This window comes from Urocitellus parryii, chromosome 1 (assembly GCF_045843805.1).
Source record: "Urocitellus parryii isolate mUroPar1 chromosome 1, mUroPar1.hap1, whole genome shotgun sequence".
Taxonomy (NCBI): Eukaryota; Metazoa; Chordata; class Mammalia; order Rodentia; family Sciuridae; genus Urocitellus; species Urocitellus parryii.
The window spans coordinates 108,629,252-108,653,338 of NC_135531.1; the positions used below are offsets into that span (position 1 = coordinate 108,629,252).

General features: G+C 35.8%; 1 protein-coding gene across 1 annotated transcript in view; it reads right to left on the bottom strand.

The window, feature by feature from the left end:
- The window catches only part of Megf10 (multiple EGF like domains 10), a 120,102-nt gene that overhangs the window by 68,720 nt on the left and 27,295 nt on the right, over positions 1-24,087 (bottom strand). The window contains exon 4 of the mRNA XM_026413830.2: positions 13,892-13,984. Within this exon, the coding sequence (XP_026269615.2) occupies positions 13,892-13,984 (93 nt within the window). The remainder of the gene's footprint in view (positions 1-13,891; positions 13,985-24,087) is intronic.

Below are 24,087 nucleotides of genomic sequence, written 5' to 3' on the forward strand. Positions count from 1 at the left end.
TGTCATAAATAAAATCCGGGAAATTCTACCAAATTAGTGTGCACCAAACTTCAAACTGCCTTGATTTTGCCTCAGCTTATCTGTGCCCTGGTTTACCAAGTAAGGCCTCAGAGGCAACCTTGAAACATGTTCTGAACTACATGATGCTTCATTTAAGTAACTCATTCTGAATTACAGAGAGGGAAAAAAAAAGTATTGTTGTGTTAGATCTAGATGAAGTGAATAGGTTAGGATTTAGTTTAATAATTCTGAAATCTAAGCCTAATTGTAAAATTACATGGGGATTAGCAACCATGGGGATAGATTTTTACCATAACCTTACAGGTGGATGATATACTGAATCTTAGAACTCAAGCTCATCTGGGGAAAGAGATGTCAGCTTTCAATGTATGACTACCCTCAGCAGGGTTGCTGTTTGACATCACTGAGGCCGTGAGTGCCCTTACCATGCAAATGTCAAGTATCTTTCAGGGCATATCAATGTCTGCATACTGACTTGAAAATTTTTACGTGAAGTTTGGCCATGGATGCTCTCCATTGGCTTTAACAGGAAAATCCATGACTACAAGAGAAATTAATAGGAGAGAAAATTCAGCCCTTAATCTTCTAAGATCCAGACAAAGCACAAATAAGTTACTTTAAAAATTACTTCTACAGCGTGGGTTTCTTTTCTTTCTTTTTCTTTTTTTTTTTTTTTTTTTTTTTTTGAAGAAGAAGAGAACAAAATAGTTTTCTGCTGTCTCAGAAGATAGGAAACCAGGGTTCTTCCTGAAATACACACCCTTTCTTCTTAAGCCTCCATCCTCAGGGTCTTTTATCTCCCTATGATTTCATTCCTCGTGCTTCAGGCTAACAAGGCTGTGGTGTGTCCTTCCCTTTGTTAACACAGAAGAAAAGACCCTCATTCAAAACATCAAGCGCTTTAAAAATAAAACAACTTTGTAAAGCTTCTCCATCCATGAAGAAGAACAATAAAAATGTATTTTCCAGATCCCCTGAAAGCACTGAAACCCCATGTCCTTCACATGTCAAAACCCTCCAAGAGCTGACAGAGTGCCAGCAATCACCACGGACAACCACCCAGTGCCATTTAGGTTACTTTCATTCATTGGCTGGAAAAGAATCTTTATTCTTTGTTAAAAATGTTTGTTAAATGAATTTCAAAGCATGAACTGTCATTTTATAACATCAGTGTAGGTTTAGCTCAAATTACGAACCAGAAAAAAAGGATGTGAGGTGTTTGTGGTTTAAAGCACCTAAATGTATATGTGGGTGTCTCTCTATGAAAGCATATTGATGACCCTAGATCCTACTAGTGGTACATAAAAATCTCAAGGATATAAATTATGAGCTAAGATTAAGTAAGGATTTAGGGTATTACATTTATTCATTAACATCAAAAGAATAACAACAACCTTGGGAGTTGTTACAGGATGACTTGTTTTATGAAGTCTTATCCTATTTGTATTATTTTGCTTGTTTATTCTTTCATTATTCTCTTATTGTTGTAAGCATCTCCTTTGGCTACTAATCATATATACTGAGCATGCACTACTTGTCACTAACAGAGACTAGCTAGGATTTCCACCGTGAGATCTATCATTTAATAACATGCTCAGGGTTCAAGTGCACATGATTTGAAGAACACAGAAGACCTATGTCTATAGCACCCTTGGACACAGAGGAGGGAGAAGAAAGGGAGAGAGGGCTTCCCAGAGGAGGTAGGGCTTGAGATGAGTATTGAGGTATAAGGATTCGAGACCACCGTTGTGCAAGTACTTACCACCTTCATAACGATTTGCCTAAAATCCCACGATAAGAAAAGGAGGCCCTCAATGCTAAAATGATGATTTGAAACTTTTAGTATAGTGGGTTTTTTTGAGAAAAATTTAGTCTCCTGTATACAGGAGACTATATATAATATCATGACAAAGGCCCAGGCATCCACCACTGAAAATTAACTGTTATGAGCATCACTGCATCACTGATTGCCAGAAATAACACACTTTAGAGAAAGCAGACCTGGCTTCCAGTTCCTTCTTAATCCCTTCTCTAAAGGTAACAATGTCATGGTTTTAGTCTCTTTCCTTCTAGTCTGAGGGTGTGTATTTGAGCATGTGTTCAGAAATAATGCATGGAATTGCCTATGTATTTATTAGTTTTTACATAAAATACATATGGGAAAAAGCACATCACTGTGCTTTTTCTGCCCAATAATATGATACCAACATCTCCCAATATTGACACACGTACTAATATAGTAGAATGTTAGATAGCAGTTCATTGTAATGGAACATTACCTTTAATTTTTCAAATGAACCTGTTGGCATTGAGGGTTTTGTTTTCTTACTGTGGGATTTTAGGCAAATCATTTAAGGTCTCTGCCTTTAGTCTCTCATGTCCAAAATAAAGATAGTAAGTATTTGCACAATGGTGGTCCTAGATACTTAGCCTTCAATACTCACCTGAACCCCATCTCCCCTGGGAAGCCCTCACTCCCTCCACTCCATAACTATTCCCCACTGTACAGCATGTCACCAGATTAACAGCCTCACAATACATTTAGCTATTACCCATACTTGGTCATGTTATTTCTATGTCTTCCCTATTACAAACATGCAAAGATTATATCCTCCTCCATACATGTATGCAAGGATTTCCCTAAAGTATATACAAGAATTATAAAGAGGTCTGGGTCTATAGCTCAATGGCAGAGAGCTTGCCTACCACATGGGAGGCACTGGATTCATTCCTTAGGACCACATTAAAATAAAAACAAAGTCATTCTGTCCATCTACAACTACAAAAAAATTTTTTAAAGAATTATAAAGAGTTAGAAATAAAATTGCTGGGTTGTATGGTGCACACATACTAAAATTTGCCCAGAAGAAAGCCAAACTGACATCTAAAGTTCCTCAATCTACTTTCATGGGAGTGCTATATGAAAACTTCCTTTCACAACCTCACTAACTCTTGATATTTTTAGACTTCTTAGCCTTTGCCAACTAGATGGTGAGAAATAGTATCTGTTCCTTTAATCCGAATTTCCCTGGTTATTACAAACACAACCATGTATATGTTTATTAGCTAATCAGGTTTTCTAGCCTCTGAATTGTCTTCTTGTATCCTTGGCCTATTCAAAAATAAAAGGGATTTTTTTCTTATTAATTTGCAGGAGTTTTTCCCACATTTTCTATATACTAGTTAGTTATTTTATGTAGTACAAAATTCTATTCCCAGTCTCTTGCTTCTATCTTTAAAAAAAAATCCTTCTCTCTTAAAGAAATTTTAAAATTTGATGTGGTCTGAATAGTCTAAGAACTGACTTACAGCATGAATAAATCTGTTTATGTAGTACTAATTTTACAAAGTAAGGTTATTTTTTAAGTGGCTGATTTTCTTGAATGTATGAATAGAATATTGGGGTTTATACTAGGCTAGAGTTCAAATCAATTCCATTAAAATGTGAACTTTCTTTGAAAGTTCCCTCCACTAGTTTTGTGCAATGACAATATCATTCAGTTTCCACACAATTTTTAAAAAATGCCATTAGTTCATGGACCAAGAGGTATGCTCTTATAACCTCTACCATGTAACCTAATAGTCTTTATAAGTAAGATTAAATATTACCATTTTATTATTTTCTATCCTTTATTAGTTTCATGCATCTTAAGTATGTTTAATTTGCTCCAGGCTCCAGGAACAAATGTTCAAACTCTTTGAAATCAAGTAGGTTTTCTAAGAACTAAAAGATGCTCTGACTATAGAAGAAAAAAGGGTGATTAGTTTTTTTAAACAACAACAACAAAAAAAAATTGCCTCTAAGGAAGTCTTCAAGTATTAAAAAAAATTCTTTGTCACAATCACAAACAATAAGGTATCAGCTATAGCCATGAAAGAGAATGAATTACAAATAATCTAGAAAATTTGATTTCAGCCAGCTGACAATAAAAACCTCTATGACAAGATGAACGTGCATCCATTAGAATCAGCTGTAGCCTAAACAATATGAGATGGGAACAAGAGGGTCCACAGGATCATCTGAAGAGCATCATTATCTCATTCTAAACAGAGGAGCCAAGAAGCACATCACCGCATCCAGAAAAATGGTTCTTACATGTTTATATGCAAGAAATTATTAAGATTTATGATCTAATATTTCTGTTCTTTGTATGAATATTTTTTAAAAAGTGGGCTAAGTTATTCCTTGCTATTTATTTGATAAAAAGGAGAGTCTAAAAATGTTAATGAAATTCTAGTCATTGCTGTGTGATTTGGAATAGTTTGTAGTCTGAATTTCCTTGCCTAATTTCTCACTGTTCATACTGCATTTGGGTACAAATGAACAACTAAGGTCTACACTGTCACACAAAATCCTCACCTTGAAAAGGAATATGCAAATGTTTAGATGGCAAAACTGTTAAGCTTTCTCCATTCACATAATAGTTGACTTTCAAACAAACTTCTTCATCATGTGATCACCATTTCAGAAGTCTCACTCTGCATGAGTAATACCCTTGATGCTTACCCTACCATGTATTCTCTACTGCATGTGAGGAGCTCCCGATTTCACATTTTCCTCCACATTCATGAAAACTATCTGTTATATTTGGCTTAGCTTCTACAATTTTATTTCAGCTGCCAGTTTATGGACAAGGACTCTTCTGCTAAGTCCCCAGGATGACTGAGCCTACTTTGCACAGAACCAGGGTGAATCCCAAAGCCAAGGAGGCTGTGCTTCTTAAACCCACAGATGAAAGGCTTCATCTTCTGCCCTTTTTCTAGAAGACCTTGGACTCCCTGCAAAGGCTTGGCCAGTTTGTTTCCAACATTCAGTTCCTTGATTAAGCTGAAAGAAAGCCCCTTGAAATAAGAAGCAATCTTACTCATTTCTCATATCTCATTTTTATGTCCATTACTGCTCCTGGCACATTTATACCTTCATTCTTTCCATCTGTGAAAAATTTACTGAACATTATTGCATGCCTCACACCATGCTAGACATTGAGATAGCTAGACCACAATGAATAAAACAGACAAAATTCATGTTTTTATGTGGCTTACATCCTGGAGGAGAAGACAAACCAAAAAGAAACAAATATTTTCAGAGAGCCATTTGGAACAAGATTAAAGAGGAGATGTGATAGAGTCACAGGATGCTCACTGTAAGTAGAGGTCAAGGAAGTCTATCATGGTGAACCTTAGGCTAAGGTCTAATTGACCAAAGGAAGTCATGCAAGGCTCCAAGGAGAACAGCATTTGGGGCAGAAGAAAGATCAAGAACAAAGGCAAAAATGAAACTGTGTTCCAGAGGAGAGAGTCAGAGGCTGTAAAGCAGTGTGACATCCTCAAAGGAAGGAGGGTGGGAAGGAGTCAGATCATGCAGGGGTTGGTGGATCATGGAGATTATTCTAACCTTATGGGAAACACTGGGGAATTCAGGGAGGAAAAGCATCATGCTCTGGTGCATATTTTAACAAGATCACTCAGGTCTCAATACAGAAAACTGACTCTAGTGGAACCTGAGGAAGAAGCAGGGAGCCCAGCAAGGAGACTATCATCATCACCTGTGGAGAGATGATGAGATGATGGCTTGGTTGGAGTGGCAGCAGTAGACACGGCGAGAAGGGATTAGATTTGGTCAGAATTTAGACTTAAACCAACAAGATGTGCTGATAAATGAATATTGCACAAAGTTAAAAACAAATCAATAAATGATGTGGAGTGGAGTTAAATGGCTTGACAGTCCAGCCACTGCCTACAAGATCACTAGCGTGAGTAATGTAAATGTCTATAGTATTTTCACTGTGCCAGAAGCAGTATAAGCCAGACATGAATTCATCGGGCTTGGATATCCATGACCAGAGGTTGGAAATAATGAAAAAAGGAAAAAAAAAAAAACATTTCTGTCTGGAGAACCTCCTGGCAGAACACCTGTGGACAAAGAAGTACCAGCTAATGATGGGTGTGTCCTGCTGAAGACAGAGATCCACAACGATGTCCCATTCTTAAGCATGTGAGAAGAGAGGCACAGAAATATCACAGAAAGGAGGGCAGCAAAGATAGGGTTGAAGGAATGGGGTGGGGCCTTTCTCTGCCCCTCCAGGTAGTAGAAAGACAAAGCCAGAGCTTTCTGTCTATGACTTTCAAACTATTTGGACAATCCATTATTGAAATTACCTTCAGGGTGGTTCTGTTGAACCATTCTTAGCTCCATTCTTCCAAACCTATCATCAGTGTCTGCCCCCTCCCCACCACACCAGGGAACTCAAATGATTTCCTACTCTTTGCTGCTCCATCAAGCTGATTTCTAAAGTCATTTTGACAGGGCTTTGGGCATGTTAAGGGGTAGCTGTGGGGACATGACTTCCAGGGTCTTTTCTCCTCAGACGACATCGATCCCACTATTGTGTCCAAGCACTAGATCTATACAGCAGACCTTACTAGGGAATGTCAGCTCTTGGTGCCTTACAATTTCTGACTTGTAATACATTTCAAATGGATTCCTTTACCCTAATACCCTGCAGGCAAAGTCTTATTACTGACTGCACAACGCACAGCATGCCTTCTTTATACAAAAGGTTATCAGTGTTCCTGATGTTGCACCTGAAAAAGCTGGAGATAGTCTTTGCCTCTGAGGCATATTTTCACCACTTAGAAGGACCAGAAATGCTGTTAGTGACCAAATAAAAACCCAGTTTGGATTTGCTAGACCAAAATTAATTTCCCTCTTTGCCCCTATTTGGTACTAATGTCAAAAACAAGACGCCTGGGGAATAAGCATTTGAAAACCATTTGCCGACTTCTGACTGCTGGAGGATTTAGGACTCCCCCATCCCTGCCCTGTAGCCAGAGGAGAAATAAATGTCTCTATAGACACTTAGAACATTATAAATAGGATTATATAGGTTAAGAAAACAAATATGTTATTACTACTCATATAAAAGGTCCAAAGGGTTTCCAAAACAAATAAAGGTCTCAGGAATTATATATACGTATCCATTAAAGTAAGTCACACATGAAACCACTTCCTTGAAACAAATTGTGATTGTAATCTGGCTCAACGTTTTTAATATTATAAATGAGGGAACTCCAGATTGGTGCTATTATTAGTTCATCATCTCTAGTGTCTCTCAGAAGGTTGATTTTTTTTCCAACATGACTATATCATTTTATGTCCCCTTAACAACGAGAAATGGTTCTCTGCATCTTTACAAACATGTGACATTGTCATTATTTTTTATTTTAGCTATGATTTTTCAATTTTTTTATTTGTTACAATTAGTTATACGTGACAGTAGGATGCATTTTGACACATCATACATAAATGGGGTATAACTTCTCTTTCTTCTGGTTGTACATGTTGGGAAATACACTGGCCAGTTGGTTTTCATACTTGTCTCGTGTGTCTACCTCTGCCGCCTGCTCTTATTCCTCTGTGGTTGCTGACTCTGGTTGCTTTCACTCATCCTCCTCTCCAAATCAGAAGACAGTGTGCCACTGTGGTTAAGGTTAGTGGTTCTGCATGAGATGTGAGTCTGGCTCCACCATTTGCTAGATATATAAACTCAGGTAAGTCAATTTTTCAGCACACCCTCCCCTCCATTTCATTAGCTGTAAACTAGGAACTATAATTCTAACCATCTCATAGTATGTTGTGAATATTAACTGAGGTGATTCTTGTACTCCTACAATGATGCTTGACCAACCACCAAAGGTTCAGTAAAGATGAACTTCCACTTGCAATATCATCAACAAAGTGACCCAACTTCTACACCCTTGGTGTCGACAGATGACCTCTCCTGCCAGTTTGCCAAGAGAAGAAAGGTCACTGACTACACACTCCCTCAGGTCCTCTTGTCTTCACGCCCCACACACCCAGAAACCCATCTGCATCCACTCCAGCCACTCTTTCCATCCTTGTTCTCTGGGGACAGGAAGTGCTCCTTGCAAATGCCTTCATCAATGGCAGGGATCCACACTCATCTGCCAGCTATTTTCTCAGGAGCCCTGTTCTCTTATTAAATGACCCCCTCTCGAAAATGAGTCACCAGTATCTCCTTCTTTTCTTTCACCATCCTTTCATCATCTGAGTCATTTTCATCTTAAAACACAAATAAAAGAAAAAAATAGAAATTTTTCTTGACCTTACATTTACTTCTTACTTCTTACATTTACTTATTTATTTCTCCCTCTTCTTGGCTTCTCAGAGAAATTTCTGGAGAGGTATTTTACACCTTATCATCATCTTTCATAGCCTCCCATCTCATAGCAACCTGCTTTTATCCCCCAGCATTATACTAAGCCCTTCTTGCTCTTGTGGCCTCACAAAACCTCTTACTCCATTACCCAACTCCATGTACTTTTTCTCCTGTCCACCTCTTTACCTGGAGCCATTCTCTTGGTCACACTTTGTTACCTTTCTCCTAAGGTATGAGCTCTGTAAGACCAGGAACCATCCCTCATTTGCTCTTTCATCCCCAGCATCCAACATGATACTCTGAACATAGCAATTACTCGATGGAAGTTCACAAAATGAACACACGAATGACCTCTGAATTGTACAGAATCATGCCCTTCATTCAATCTAATTAAATGGAACAAACATTTCTGTGCTCTACCATATGCCAGGCATGATAGAGGCTACAGAGATTAATAACACACGGCCCCTGCCTTCCTGGAGTTGTTTATCATCCTGTGAGGGAGGAAGAGGAATGGAGGTTTATGCTTGGACAGATAGATTGATGGGGGTAAAAACAGAGAGAGAGAAGAGGAAAGAGGGGAGGGAAGAAAGAGGTAAAATAGATGAACGTCATTCATTCGTATAGGTGAGGGTATACATTAGGATGCCAATAAAAGTAAAAATATGTGTGTGCTTTTTCAAGAAAATCATTTTAATCAAATTTAAAAAGAGGCAATATGTCTGACTGTAGTCAAGTAAATCATGATTTCATTCCAGGGGAACAAACTTTGTACAGCTCTCTGGCACATCTGGTTTTTTTATACAGAGAATACACTGAGACCTAGGAACACCAACTATCTCATAGGTAATCTTTTTTATTGGCATGGTAAAGTCTCAAATGGAAATCTTTATTAAAAACTAAACCTTTGAAAATGTTTCCCAATCTCTTAATCTTCCATGTATTTTAGAAAGGAAAATAGTGTAATAGTTATTAATTTATTGTCATCTGACCATTTGGGATTCTAAACGTCAATAACTGGCTGAGTGAGTGATTCTGATTATCAAGGGGAGATTGGGTTGCTGCTGCACATAGTGAAAGGAGAACCATATCTGGACCCCAGGGATCCTGGGGAGTACCCTTAATGCTTCCATACTCAGTAAGTAGTAAAGGTTAACAGAAAACATCAACAACCCAAAAAAGGCAGGGTAGGTAGGAACTCAAACCTTTCTGGATGAAGGTTTGAGCCAATCCACCAGGTAAAGAACTTCAAGCTTCTAAGGTTCTTGATAAATACAGGGGAAATATTGAATGGAGAGTAGAAGAAGGAGGCCATACAAACCATAATTATAGCCTTGTTACTGATTGCAGAGAGGAGGGATGTAGTAGCTTTTAATATTTTTCCATTTGCTTGTTATGTATATGTATTTATTTTATTTTCTATTTTCTCTTTCTTTCCATTTTTATTTTATCTTATATACAAATTATTGGAAGTTAACTTTAGTATCTTGGAAACAGAATATTCAGTCAAACTGTGTTTGGATTTGAAAAAAAAAATTAATGTATCCAGTAATGGATACAATTATTGGGATTTGCATCTCCTTACACTGACAAGAGAGTAAAAACGCCTTGTAAAATGAATAACTATTTCATATTAAGTGGGAATACAGAGTTGTTTTGTTGGTATGTAGGAATTCAAATGCATTTAGAATAATGCGTATAGGAGCCAAGTAACCAAAGGTGCAGACTGCAACAGCTATCTATTTATTGCCTTCTAGCTCTAAATTTATCCTTCATTGCCTGTTCTACAAAAGTGTATATGGGCCCTTTAAATCTTTTTTTTCTTTGCCTGCTAGTTGAATGTTAAGCATTTTCAGTAGAGGGCGCAGGAGGGACACTGCAGATAAGGAGTTGTCTATTCTAGTCCCAGTGTGTTTGCTCTGCAGCCAACTCCTGCAGTCTAAGTACAATGCCAAAGGCTTATCTAGGACCTGCTCCCCAGCACCTACAGCTTCTACAGTGCTCTGTTTCTGCAGCACAAGGGGCTGCTCCAGCACCAAGATCTTGAAGCATGGGCAGCTTCTTTAGCATCCAAATCCTGCAGTACACTGGCCAGCAGCAACCATCAGCCAACACCTGCCCTCCCTATCCCCCTGCCTTTTTTTTTTTTTTTAAAACAGAGTTCTTCTGGTGAGATACCACTCCATGAAGAGCTTTCTTGGGTATCCTTTAGGACAGATTTCCAGCAAGTACTGCTAAAGCAGTACCACAGCAACCTCCCTGCCAGTGAGCTGCGGCTGTGCCCTTTCCAGTGAGGTCTAGTCCACATATCTCTGGGACTTCCTTTCTGGACAATCCATCTACACTGTAAGGGTAGTGACTATTCCTTATGTCTACTATTTCTGAGTTTTTATAGCTCAATCTACCTCATCATTCGATCCCTCATCATTCCAACCACAGTTAATAATTCTTTTTATCAAACTTTCTCTTTTCAATTACCTGTGCATCATCCTAGTAGCAATGGGCACACGCAGCACCCAGATCTTGTTTTTCAAATACCATTCTCCAATAGAAAGAACTAGGGCTTCTTTCAGAAATGGCCCATTCCAAGGCTAAGACATGAAAAATACACCAGGGGCCTGGAGTATCTTATAGTAACAGAAAGGAATGCAGTGCTCAAATTCACAAGGACAGGCATGTCCAAAGGACACAATGGCCAAGGCTGAAACTATTCAAGCAACAATATAAATAATGTGATACTGTCATATAACTCAATGTACATGAGTCCAAACTGATATAAATTATTAAGTAAATGAAGGAAAAGAAACATGTCTTTTTTTTTTTTTAAAGAATTCCAAACACTATAGGTAGATGTTCCTTCCTCAATAGATGGGTAGATTATGTGGCTTGCTTTTACACAATAGCATAGGAAAGGGGGAAAATTCTATGTTTACATGGAGAAATCTGGCCAACACAACTTCATCAAGCAGTGAAGGCTAACCAGGTGACGGCATCATGGGTGAATCTCCTGTGACTCTCCTGATTTCATGTGATGAGAAAGACACTTCAACTCTGCACTGTTCTTTTCAAAATTCATCACCCTCATCATGAAAAATACCAGACAAGCACAGACTGGGGTCCTGTGCAGTCCCTCCTCCACACTGTCAAGGCCATGAAAAACAAGGGAAGATTGAGAAACGGTCACAGAGGATACTGGGGAGATGTGAACATGGTATGCAGCTCTGGATGGGAATCTGGAACAAAAAGAGGATATTTGTGGAAAAACTGATGAGATCCAAACAACTTCTGGAACTTATTTACTACCAATGTGCTAATGTCAGTTTCCCAATTTTGATAAACTGATGGTAATTTAAGAAGTTAACGATAGAGGACATTGGATATAGAGATATAGAAACTTTCTGTACTATCTTTGCAACAATTCTGTAAATCTAAAATTGTTTCAAAATAAAAATTTTACTAAAAAAAAAAAATGACTGTGGTCTCTGTCTCCTGATTGAAACTTACCAGGTACCAAGAGTCCATCTAATTATAAAAGCAGTCATTTTATGAATCTATCATACATCATCAAAGATATGCAGTAACCACAGAGAAGGAAAAATGGAGATAGAATCATTGGAAATTAGGCAGTTTTAATTCTGATATATAATAGATGACTAGAACATACATTTTGTTTCCCGAGTTACCTGGCCAAGAGTAAACAACTCAGCACAGCTTTTGAGATAGGGGTAACTGCCACAGACAAAAATCCAGGTAACAAAACCCAGTATAGTACTTTCTTGTGCTTAATAAAAGTGTTAGAAATGATTTTTCTCTGAACATCTTTAAAGTCTTTAGACATCTGTTAATGCTTATTTATGCTTTTGTTCATTATAAAGCCAAAACATGAGTTGTAGAGAATATACTACAAGTAGTATTAATTACCATTTTCCAGTATTAAAAGAGCATATGTTCTCAGAATTCTAGAGTCTTCATTCAAAAGTCAGTAAACTCTAAAAGCAATGATTTTTTTTTTTTAACTAGAAGGCCCAAATCAGTTCTATAGTCCAAAACCAATGTAGGCTTTTTGCACACAAACATTATTCAGTCTGATCTATTAGCTTGAGGTAGGCTACAGTTTTTAGCAAAGTATGAGTAGAACTGAAATTATTCCACAGCATTCTTTGCCCTGGAAGTAGTAACAAACCTCACTTTTCAAACAAAGAATACATCCACTCTCTCCTTTCCCACTGGTTTATAATAATGTTATTTTTCTCTAAAATGTCTGGGCTCGACTGATTTTTAAGTTGGAAAAGTTAATGAAAGCAATATTGCATTTGAGGTCAGTCGGCCAGAAAGATGGACATGAGCCAAATCCCACATCCCAAACATTCTGCCTCAATGGCATGTGAACAAAATGCCCACTCTCCTCCTGCTTCCCAACAGAAGCAAAACAAAGCCCTGCAAGACAGTTACCCACTGGAATTGAGATGCCTGTCCGGAGCAGAAAGACACACACACACACACACTCCCTGTCCAAGGTACAATAGCGGGGCTCTTTCACACCAAGAATTCTGTGCACAGGCAGCACAAGGGCTTCCCCTGGAGATGCTGCTTCAGAGAAAGCCAAAAGATCACAGGTTCAAAACCAGCAGTCCCAACAAGGTCAAGAGTAGCTTCCCATACTCCAAAGTAAGCAACTAAAATTCTTAAAACCAGTTCATCTAGACAGCTTAAAGTCATTTCAGACTAATCTCAGAAAATCATTTAGTAGCAATGAAGAAAAATTTGTGCTAACACAGGAACATGCTAATTTTAAAAAACTATTATTTCCTTTTTATGTATGTAATGTTCTGTGCACTACAGCTTAGTTGCACTTCAATTTCCTCTTACATTTTTCAAGGCCAAAAAGGAAGAGCAGGAAGTGGACACAATTAAGTGGGCAGAATGAGTTAGCCAGGAGACTTAAATTTTAACTATGAAATTTAGAAAAACAAGTGTATTCCATGACATTCTATTATTTAATCTTCACAACAATGAATATAGGATTTTAGATATAGCCTGCCCGTATCATTCTAGAGTTACAACTCTAGCATAATGAAGACACATTGTACACTATGTATGATTTCATTTAGCAAGTATCAAAACATTCTCGAATTTTCATATATTACAAATTTATCTCCCCAAAATTAACTGGACATATGCTCATTATTTACATCTCAGAATTCAAAGACAAATTGATATATTAGTATCAGAAATACCAATTTTACTTCTAAGTTAAAACCAACGGATGATAAATTTTAATCACTAAGAAAGCATCTTAGATAAACCAAGTTAAAAAACAAAAGTTAGAGTATTATCCAACTGCCTTAAAATAAAGAATATAAATTTTGGACCTACTCTAGAAAACACTCTAATACTCATGAAAGTATGAGATCATTAAAATCTAAAAAGTATCAGATCATTAAAATCTAAAAGTATCAGATCATTAAAATCTCCTTTATTCATACTTTTCTTTATGCCTAATTAACAACAGTTCTGTATGTAATACATGAACGTGTTTAAAAGGAACTCATTGGAATGAATTGGATTTGGAATCCACACCATGCTCTGTTTGGGATGAAGAGGGAAACTGTAGCTCTGGGTAATCTGCAGACAAGGGGCTCATACAGCAAAAACATCCCCAAGACAGACAACAGCAGGTGGAAACTTACCACTGGAGCAGTTGGTCCCACCCCAGCCAGGCTCGCACTGACAGGTGTTTGGAGCAATGCAGCGCCCATGGACACATTTATCAGCACAGTGAGCTGTCAGAGAGAAAATCAATCAAATAAAGAAAGTTGGCACAAGAAAAAAAAAAGCCAACAACACAGCTGTTGCACATCCTAGGCTCAAGTGTCACTTAAAAACAACATGCATGCTTGATAATTTTCTTCAATCCATTCCTCAGTCCTCTTACAGTCCGCTGGTACAACTAAACAATTTCCCTTCTTATTTTGATATCTCCAAATAAATTCCTCCAGTTCTACTTGCTTAATTCTACTTCATGCTAAATTAGGAAAGAAGTTTCAAGGAAAATTGCCTAATCCACTTTTTTTTTAAAAAAGAAAATTTATAAAAGACCACCAAATGTATCCTGTTTGGGGAGGAGAGTATGTGGAGAAACAAACCAAAAAGCAAAACACCAGGACCACAGCAGCACAGCAGACCAAGAGGTGATTGCCTCCACAAAGCATTCACCACAAACAAGTCACCTTCCTTTGTGAAGACCCTGTTCACAACTCTGACGTGGCAGAATTGCACAGTCTTTATGTTGAGGAAAATACTTGACAAATGTCATCTGGGTCTTCAGAAAATATTAGATCTCAATTCTCTTCCATAAGTGACTGTCTCAGCCATGACCCAGCACTTGGAGACAAGGGGACACCACTGCAAACACGAGCAAATGGTCTGAAGACTACTTTCCAAAAGCAGAATTCAGCTGAATGACAGGAAAGGGATCAAAATACTCTCGGTGAACACTGACGTTATCTTCCACCTTGTTCCTCTCTCACTGTTTAGACACCATCCAAAATATCTAGGTAGATGAGCAATTGTGAGGGCAACTTGGAAGAGTTTGGGGTTCAGGTAGTTCAAAATTTTATTTCAGGGTGGGGTAAGACACCCTGTGCTCTAGATGTGTCTCATTAATATATTCTTATTACAAAAGTAGAACAAGTTTCCTGCCCAAACATAAAATACCAATAAGTGAAATAGATCTCATCTCAGTTCCACAAACTAATAACATTCTCATGGTTATAGAATCCTTCAGGAATTGTTTTCCCTATATATTTTTCTCCTCATAAAAAATGAAAGTAAAAAAGCTTTCAAATGATTTTCTACTCAATATAATGAGAAAAATATTTTCATGATATATATATATATAATGTGTGTGTATATATATAGTATACATATAATGTGTGTGTGTGTATATATATATATATATATATATATATATATATTGATCCAAAATGATGGTCACTTCTAAAATCTTGATCTTTGACATGAAGAGATCTATAGGAAAATAATTTAGTTTACCTTTAAACCAAACAGAAACTGGATGTGGTGGCTGATTTAAAAAAATAAAAATGCCATACAAACTGAAGAACATCATGCTAAGTGAAATAAGCCAGACTCAGAAAATCAAGGGTTGAATGCTTCCTGTCAGGTACAGAAGCGAGAGAGAGAAATGGGGAAAATGTAATGAACAAAAGGGGAGCAAGGTCTCAGGATAATAGAAGGGAAACCAATAGAGTAGAGGAAAGAGGGAGGAAGAGAAGGTGGGCATAGAAAAGTACTGGGGAAAGAAATTTGCCAAACTATGCTATGTCCATGTACAAATATGACACAACAGACCATGCACGTGTGTGTGTGTGTGTATATGCATGTGTATACACACATGTATAATTATAATACTCTAATTTAAATGGCAATCACAGAAGGGAGGTCAGTAGAACAGAGCAAGTGGGTGGGAGTGGGAAGAGGGGAGGAACAGGGGAAGTATTGGGGAATGAGATTAATTAAATTTTGTTATGTGCCTGTAAGAATATGGCATCCAAATCTTCAAAGTGCCATCCAAATCTTCAAAGTTCAAATCTTTGTGTCTGTTTAATATAATAGTGTAGTCCTCTCTAATTAATTTTTACTAAGGGAATGTTATAAAGTTAATCTCTAAGGTAAATTTATATTGGTACAATTTTCCTTTATTTGTGTTTATATCTTGGAAATCCATACAAGATTCCATATCACCAAAAAAATAATTCTAGCACTTGAAAATCTGAAAATCTCAGGGTTCCCATGAAGCTGGATCTGATGGGAACCACCTAGGTTTCATATGTGTTGGGGGCTGGCTATGAAAGGAAGATGCTCAGAATATTCTATAGACTGGTCTCAATTTCTGCTTTCCCCTTTTTTTTCATTTTTTCTTTCTTTATCCTCTTTTTCATTTTCTACCACTCATCTTTCTCTCTCCACAAACTATTTCTTTGATCTACACAGTTATCATAGAGGTTACAGATTAAAATTTGACTTCAGTTGTAGTTGGGTTCAGTCTTAACCCCAGGGTGACCCCATATGATTTCCCCTGCACCATGTGAAAGGTAAGATTGGGTTGAAAGGAGCAGGGTAAGATTATTAAGGAAGATTGAGCAAGAAGGCCTAGTACTTTGCTCCAACATCAAGATAACATTTATTAAAATGGGCAAATAAATGTATATAAATTAAGCCTATGTTCTAGAGAGTTAGGAATCAGAATTGCATATTCTTGGATCTCAAGCCATTGTTTTCTTTTGTTGTTCTTACTGTTTTAATTCTGAAAAAGGACAGTAAGTATATTTTCATATACAGAATTAAAATAGACCTGCTTTGGAATGCTTTTAGATTGTTGGGTAATTATACAAATGTTCTTGTGTTCCTGATAAGTGCAAACTTTGTGTTTTTATGAAAGAAATGTAAAGTCCAGTCATGTACAATAAATGAAAAAAAATGATGGTACTTTTAAAATACGGATTATTTTTATTAAAAAAAAACCTGGCTTATTTTTATGAAAACCTGGGCTAGCATTTGGGCAAAATCTGGAACACAATGTGGGTAGGTCATTAGCAGAAAAGATATTTCCTGAAAGTTACTTAAGAATTGGAAGGGAGAATCTGCTTTCCTAGTGCTTTCCTTTTTCTCAATTACAGCTCAAGTCAATGGAATCACCTTTAAAAATTGAGTCCTGTAGTCAAATAATGGCCTTAATGATGGGAAAGATTGTTGGGATCCACTCTAAAAGGAATAAACACAAAATTCTACTTCTGTGATATAGTAACTTCATGCAGCATTAGACTCTGTCATTCAAGTGCCATCTCTGCCCCATTCTCTTCTTCTGCCACCTCTGGACTATTACCAAGTCCTCACACAATGGTCAGAAGAACAGGGAAGCAAGAGAAGAGAGCCATGGAACTGTATGTTCTGTGATGTCCCAACTCACCAAACTACAGAAACACTGTGAAATATGTGATAACACTGACCCCCTTGGGACTCAGCAGAGTTAGATCCTACCCCAGGCTCATCTTTCCTTATTCAGCTTTAGATGCCAAGCTTAAGTGCTGAGCTTCCAACAGAATCCACGTGGAAAATCAAAACAAGCTTCACACACAAAATCCTGTGACATACCAAAGGGAACTAGAAAGGAACAAAGGAAACAGAGATCCCCTTTAGCAAATGTTCAAAGCTTGGCTCTCAAGCACAGGTACAAAGGACCCTCATAATTGTGGGTTTTTTTTTTTTTCATGCCTGAGAGATTCCTTATCCATGTCCTTTTCTTTTTTCTTTTAAATATTTTAAAGATGTCCTATCCAATATAATTTATTTTATCCTATCTCTCTTTAAGAAAATCACTAAATATTTTATAATAAATTTTTGGTGACTTTTTGTTTGTTTTTTGAGGCCAGATAGAAGCTGGAAGCTGAATCTCCGCCCACACTTAGTATCGTGCTGTAGACACATCAAACTGCAGGAGGCAAAGGTCTCCTCTCCCTCAAGAACTAGGAGACAACAGGCACTAATGAGAAGAGCAGGCCATGTCTTTGAAGTGAAAGCTGTGGACAGTCTGTCTGCTTGGTGGACAGGTGAGGACTGACATGATGACCCTGGAATCTTCTCTAATTAGGCTCCTGTTTCAGCCTTAGTTCCTAAATCCATCTAAATCCCATTACCAATGCCATGAACCTCATTGTTTCACTTGTAAATACTTGGCTTTAATACCGAAAGCCATTAACTATAGTCAATTGTTTTTTCCTCTACCACATATATTTTTCTTTGGATTTACACCTAGGAATGGAATATATGTGAAAGGAAGAGTGAGCAGAATAAAAAAAAAAACTCCTTTAAAACCCAATTATATCTCTAAAGAAAATACAAGCCATTGTCCTAAAGGATATAATGTAATAAATCCATTTACATTAATTTGGAAAATGTTTCTAAGGTTAAAGTATCTCCTGAAAGTCACTATCTAATAGATACAACCTTCCAGCTAATCTATCTTTTCTCATTAGATCCTTTTATTCTGAGTTATGAATAAAGAGGATGAGTCACAAATCTTATTTTTTGAATTTATTCAGTGAGTTGCTATAAAAGAACATAAATTTTTAGAATTAAAGGTAACTTTACTGAATATCATCCTTGTATTTTTCAGGGAAAGTGAATAATTTCATCAATATTTGTAGCTAGGGTTTAAAAAAGAAGTAGGATTAAACCTGGTTCTCTAATTTTGGGGAGTCCAAAACATTATGATGGTTTTAATGGTAGTGGGAGGGGAGCATGGGTAAAAAGATGGTAGAAGGTGTGTTGGACCAGCTACTAAGACAGGTGTACCACAAGGCTAGGAACCAGGAGTCAGAAGATTCAAAGGAGGAAAAGTGAGAAAGCAAAGAAAGTGGACTTCCAAGGTAAACTTCATGCCCTCACACTTCTGTGAGAGGTCAATTATGTGCAAAGTCTTTACATAATTTCATTGGTACTATAAGGTTCAGTGCAGACAGGAGTCATCTGTTTTCATATTTTCAAACATAATATTGTAGACTACACTATTGTATTTGTAAAAAGGGACAGGGATTCTTTTTCTTCTGCTTAACATTTACTGATGTAGCAGGCACATTGCTAAGCTCTGCTGTGAATACAAAGATGGCAGATTAGGAACTCTTAATCTGCAGAGGAAATCAAATATAGGATCACCAAATCCAACAAACACAATGCATGATGCAGGGGTAATAACAGAGATATGAGCAAAATAATGTGGGAATACAGTGAATGATTCCACCGGTATGAAATGGCTGAACAGGCAACTCTATATAAACAGAAAATATATTAGTTGGTTATCTAGGGCTTATTAAATGTGAAGTGATAGCTGATGGATACATTTGTTTTACATGATGAAAATGTTTCATGCAATGATTGTACAACTCTGTGAATACACTAAAATCCATTAAATGATATAAATTGTTCAGATGCAAGATGTGTCAATTATATATTTTTTAAATTGTCATAAAAATACTATGGGATTTGAGGGAGGGGAATAATTAATTATAGCTGGGGTGAGATCAAGGAGAATCTCATGAAAGAGAGAACATCTGAGCTGAGGAAGTGGATACCTTTATAAGAAAGTTTCAAGGAAGAATGGCCTGTGACAACTGCTTCACACTTCATCCTCCTTGTACCCTTCCAAAGTTGCATAACATCGCTTGGGGTCATGGGCTCTTACCTCTAGTGGCTACTAGTGGCTGATTGTACATAGATGAATAATCAGTCATGGAGAGAGCAAGAGAACACTAGGATCCTAGAAGTTTACATATAGTAAAAGTAATGAAAAAATTCTATATCTAAAATCCCTTTTCTGTCCATTCCTTAAAAGGCTTCTATATCTCTTAAGGACAAGTACAAATAACTAATATTAACAGTATCTTTGTAGACATTGCTAATTCTTCATCCAATGTTCCCTCTATCCTTATTAACAGAATCCCACTTTTACCAGTGATGGCCATGTGACCAGCAATGAACTACATTTCTTGGCTCTTTCTAAACTGAAGTGTCCATGTGGAAAATGGTGCAGGGTAAAAGATTCAGTTGGTAATTCCAGTCCTCTACTTTTCCTCCTTTCTGATACCTGGTATATGGACAAATGACTGAATTCAAAATCCATCTATGACCCTTTAAAACGGGACAAGAGAACTATGGAACTCTTTACTCTGAATTCCTTCCATGGATGAATGAATGTCATAAACCACTTCCAGACTTCTCCTTACATGAGGATAATAAACCCTAGTATGTAGAGATTTCTGTTTCAGATGTCTATTTCTTGCAGCCAAACATAATTCCTAATACACTACTGTTTTGGGAAATCTTTCAGTTGAGTCCATTACTAAACTAAATAAGCAACTATACTAAAAGAATAAATTGAAGACCCATCTGTCTGAGGAGAAGATATAAGCATTCAGAATTTCTACCAGACCTTTGCAGTAAAGGTGTCAAAACCTAAATCTAAGTGGGATGTACGAAAAATGTGAGAAAAATTAAAATCCTACCATTAGATTTATATATATATATATATATATATATCCTATCTTTTCTCTGAACACCATTTGACTTAAATTATAATGTGAGAAGAGTTAAATATGGACACTATAAACCCTAAAACAAGGACAGAAACAACAAAACCAAGTTATAGCTAATAAATCAACAAAAATATAAAATCAAATCATAAATAATATTCAACTTAAAAGAAGCCATAAAAAAGGAAAATGAGGAAAGAATACAGATGGGACAAGCAGAAAATAAACTTAACTACATCAATAATCACATTAATTGTAAATGGTCTAAATATCTCATTTAAAAGACAAGAGATTATCATATTGGATTTTTTTAAAAAAGCAAGTTTCAAGATATGCTACTTATAAGAAGTACACTTTAGATATAAAAACATAAACAAGTTAAATGTAAAATGATTTTAAAAGATATATCATACTGACACTAATCAAAAAAGCTGAAGTAGTTAAATTAACATCAAAGAAGATTTTAGAATAAAGACTATTATCAGAGAGAATGCAAGTCAGTTTATAATTATAAAATGTTTAACTAATCAAAATAGGATAATAATCCTAAACATTTGTCCATTTAATAACATAGTTTTGGAAACTTCAATTAGAAATAGACAAAATTAAACTGGGAAACTTGAATCACTAGTCCCAATAATTGATGGAACTACCAGACAGAAAATCAGAAGAGATATATTAGATTTTCACATAACTATCACTCTACCCAATGGCAGAAAAATACATATTTAAGTGCATATAGAACATTTACATGGTTATATCATATTCTGAGAAATAAAGCAATAATAAATATTTTAAAAATTAAGGCATAAAAATACCTACTGATCACAATGTAATCTAGAAATCAATAACAGACATCTGAGAAATCCCTTAAATACTTAAAAACTAAACAACAAGATCCTAAATAACTCATAAGTCATTGAAGAAATAAAAAAAGAAATTAAAACATATCTTAAAGTGAATGAATATGAAATCACATGTCAAAATTTGTGAAATGCTGTTGAAGCAGCTTGTGGGACTAAATGCCTACATCCCAAAAGAAGAAAGTTATCAAGTTAATTGTTGTAGCCTCTATCTTAAGAAACTAGAAAACAAAGACCAAACTAAACCCAAAGGAGGGTCTTTTTTCCTTATGAGAAAGAAAATAATACAAATCACAGAAGAAAACAATGAAATAAAAAGAATAGAGGCAAAAGAAAAATTAATAAACAAAATCTGATACTTATCAGTAAAATGGATCAGCTTTCAGAGAGACATATCAGGAGAAAATACAAATAATACCAGTATCAGAAATGAGAGAAGTGACATTATTATAGAATCTGCTGATATTAAAAATAAAATAAAGGGATATCATTAGTAATTTTATACCAATAAATTTGATAACCCAGATGAAATGAAGAAACTACAAAGCTTATTATAGTGGAAATAAATAATATAAATAGATTTACATATTTTAAAATATAGTTAAAAATCTTCCCATAAAGAAAACCCAAGTTCCAGATGGCTTTAATGGTGAATTTTACCGAATATTAAAAAAGAAACAATACCCATTCTACAAAACTTCTTTTAGAAAATTGTAGAAAAGGGAATATTTCTCAACTAGACAAAACAAAGGTATTTATAGTAAAAGAAAACTACAAACAAATATGAAAATTCTCTGCAAATATGAACAGAATGGAGTTTCCTCAACCTGACAAAGGACAAATACAAAAAGCCTGCTACTAATATTATACTCAGGGGTAAAAGAATGAATGATTTCCCCTAAGATTAGAAGAAAAGGCAAAAAAAAAAGTCTGCTCTTATAGTATTTGAAACTAGCCTGAAGGGCTCAGCAAGTATAATAAGGCAAGAAAAAGAAATAAATGTTAGCCACATTGAGAAGGAAGAAGTAAAACTGTCTTAATTTACAGACTTTGTAAATATCTGTGTTTATTAAAAAAAAAATCTGATGGAATCAACAAAAAAGTACTAAGAATAACAAGAAAGTTTTAATAAGATTGCACATAAAAAATCAATATATATAACACCTACATTCTTTATACTAGTAATAATACCTGTGTACAAACACCGATAGTAATAAATCATCAAAAAATGAACTTTTAAAAGCAATTCATGATAATATCAAATATGCAATGCTTAGGGATAGTGTGAAAGATCCGCACACTAAAAACTAACAAGAGTGCTGTGAAAAATTAAAGAATAAAACAAAACTATCAAACAACTTGACCTATTTGATATTTACAGAACACTCCACCAAACAGCAGAATATGCATATTAAATAGTGAGGTAGACCTTGCTTACTAGTCAGATGACTTGATATTATTAATATGTCAATTCTTTTCCAAATAGATCTATAGATTCAATATGATACCAATCAAAATTCCAGAAACATTTTTTTAGAAACTGACAAGCTTATTGTAAAATTCCTATATAAATATGACTTACTTAGAGTAGTAAAAGTCACTACAGAAAAGGAAAAAAAAATTGAAGGACTAACATCACCAGAGTTAAAGATTTGTTACAAAGCTAAAATAATCAAGACAGTGTAATGTTGATATAAACACACACAAATAAATCAATGGAACAAAATAGATAATCCAGAAATAAGTCCATACAAATTTAGACAATTACCTTTTGACAAAGGCACAGAGGCAATTCAGGGAAGAAAGAAGTCTTTTCAACAATGCTGGGAAAATTGAATATCCATCTACAAATAACTTGAATACACAATCTTATAACACATACAAAAATTAACTCAAAGTGAATTATAGATCTAAATAAAAATGGGATTCTTTTAATCTCTTAAAGAAAAATGAGCAGAAAACCTTTGTGATCTTGATTTGGGCAAAGAATTCTTACATATAGCAACAAAACACAATCTTCAAAAGAACAAACTAATAAATTTATTAATCAAAATTAAAGGACTTCTGCGCTTCAAAAAACACCACTAAGTGAATGAACAGACTAGTGACAAACTGGAAAAAGTATTTTCAAAAATACATATCTGATACAGAACTTGCATCCAGAATATATAAAGAACAATTAAGAAAAAAATAAACAGATAATTTTTTAAAAAGTTCTGTTAACAGAACAATAAATAAATGGGCACAGGATTTGACCTTTCACTAAAGAAGGCACAATAAGGATAAGTAAAGCTCATGAAAAGATGTTCAACACCATTAGTCACTACAACCGTTCAATATAAAACCACAGCAAGACATTAATAGACATGTATTGAATGATAACAATGAAAAAGATTGTGTATCAAGTGTTGGGAAGGAGGAAGAAAAACTTGAACTCTTTACATATGGCTAGAGAAAATGTAAATGAATGACCACTTTGGAAAAGTTTGTCAGTTTCTTAAAAAACTGATAGACTTTTGGGTTGTCTCTAGATTTTGGCTGTCATAAATAAAGCAGCTCTGAATACCTGTGTACAAACACCAAGTGATTCAGCCATTCCATCCCAGGTATCACTCAAGAGAAATGAAAACATATGTCCATGCAAAACCTTGTACTTAAATTTTCAAAACAGCTCTTTTATAATTATCAAAAACTAGAAACTATCCAAATATGCAAGTTGGGTGCAGTGGTACACACCTGTAATCACAGTAACTCTGGAGGATGAGGCAGGGGGATCACAAGTTTGAGGTCGGCCTCAGCAACTTAGTGAGGCATTAAGCAACTAAGCAAGACTTTATCTCAAAATTTTTGAAAAGCAATAATATTAAAAGGCTACAGATGAAGCTTAGTAGTAAAGTGCCCCAAGGTTCAATCTCC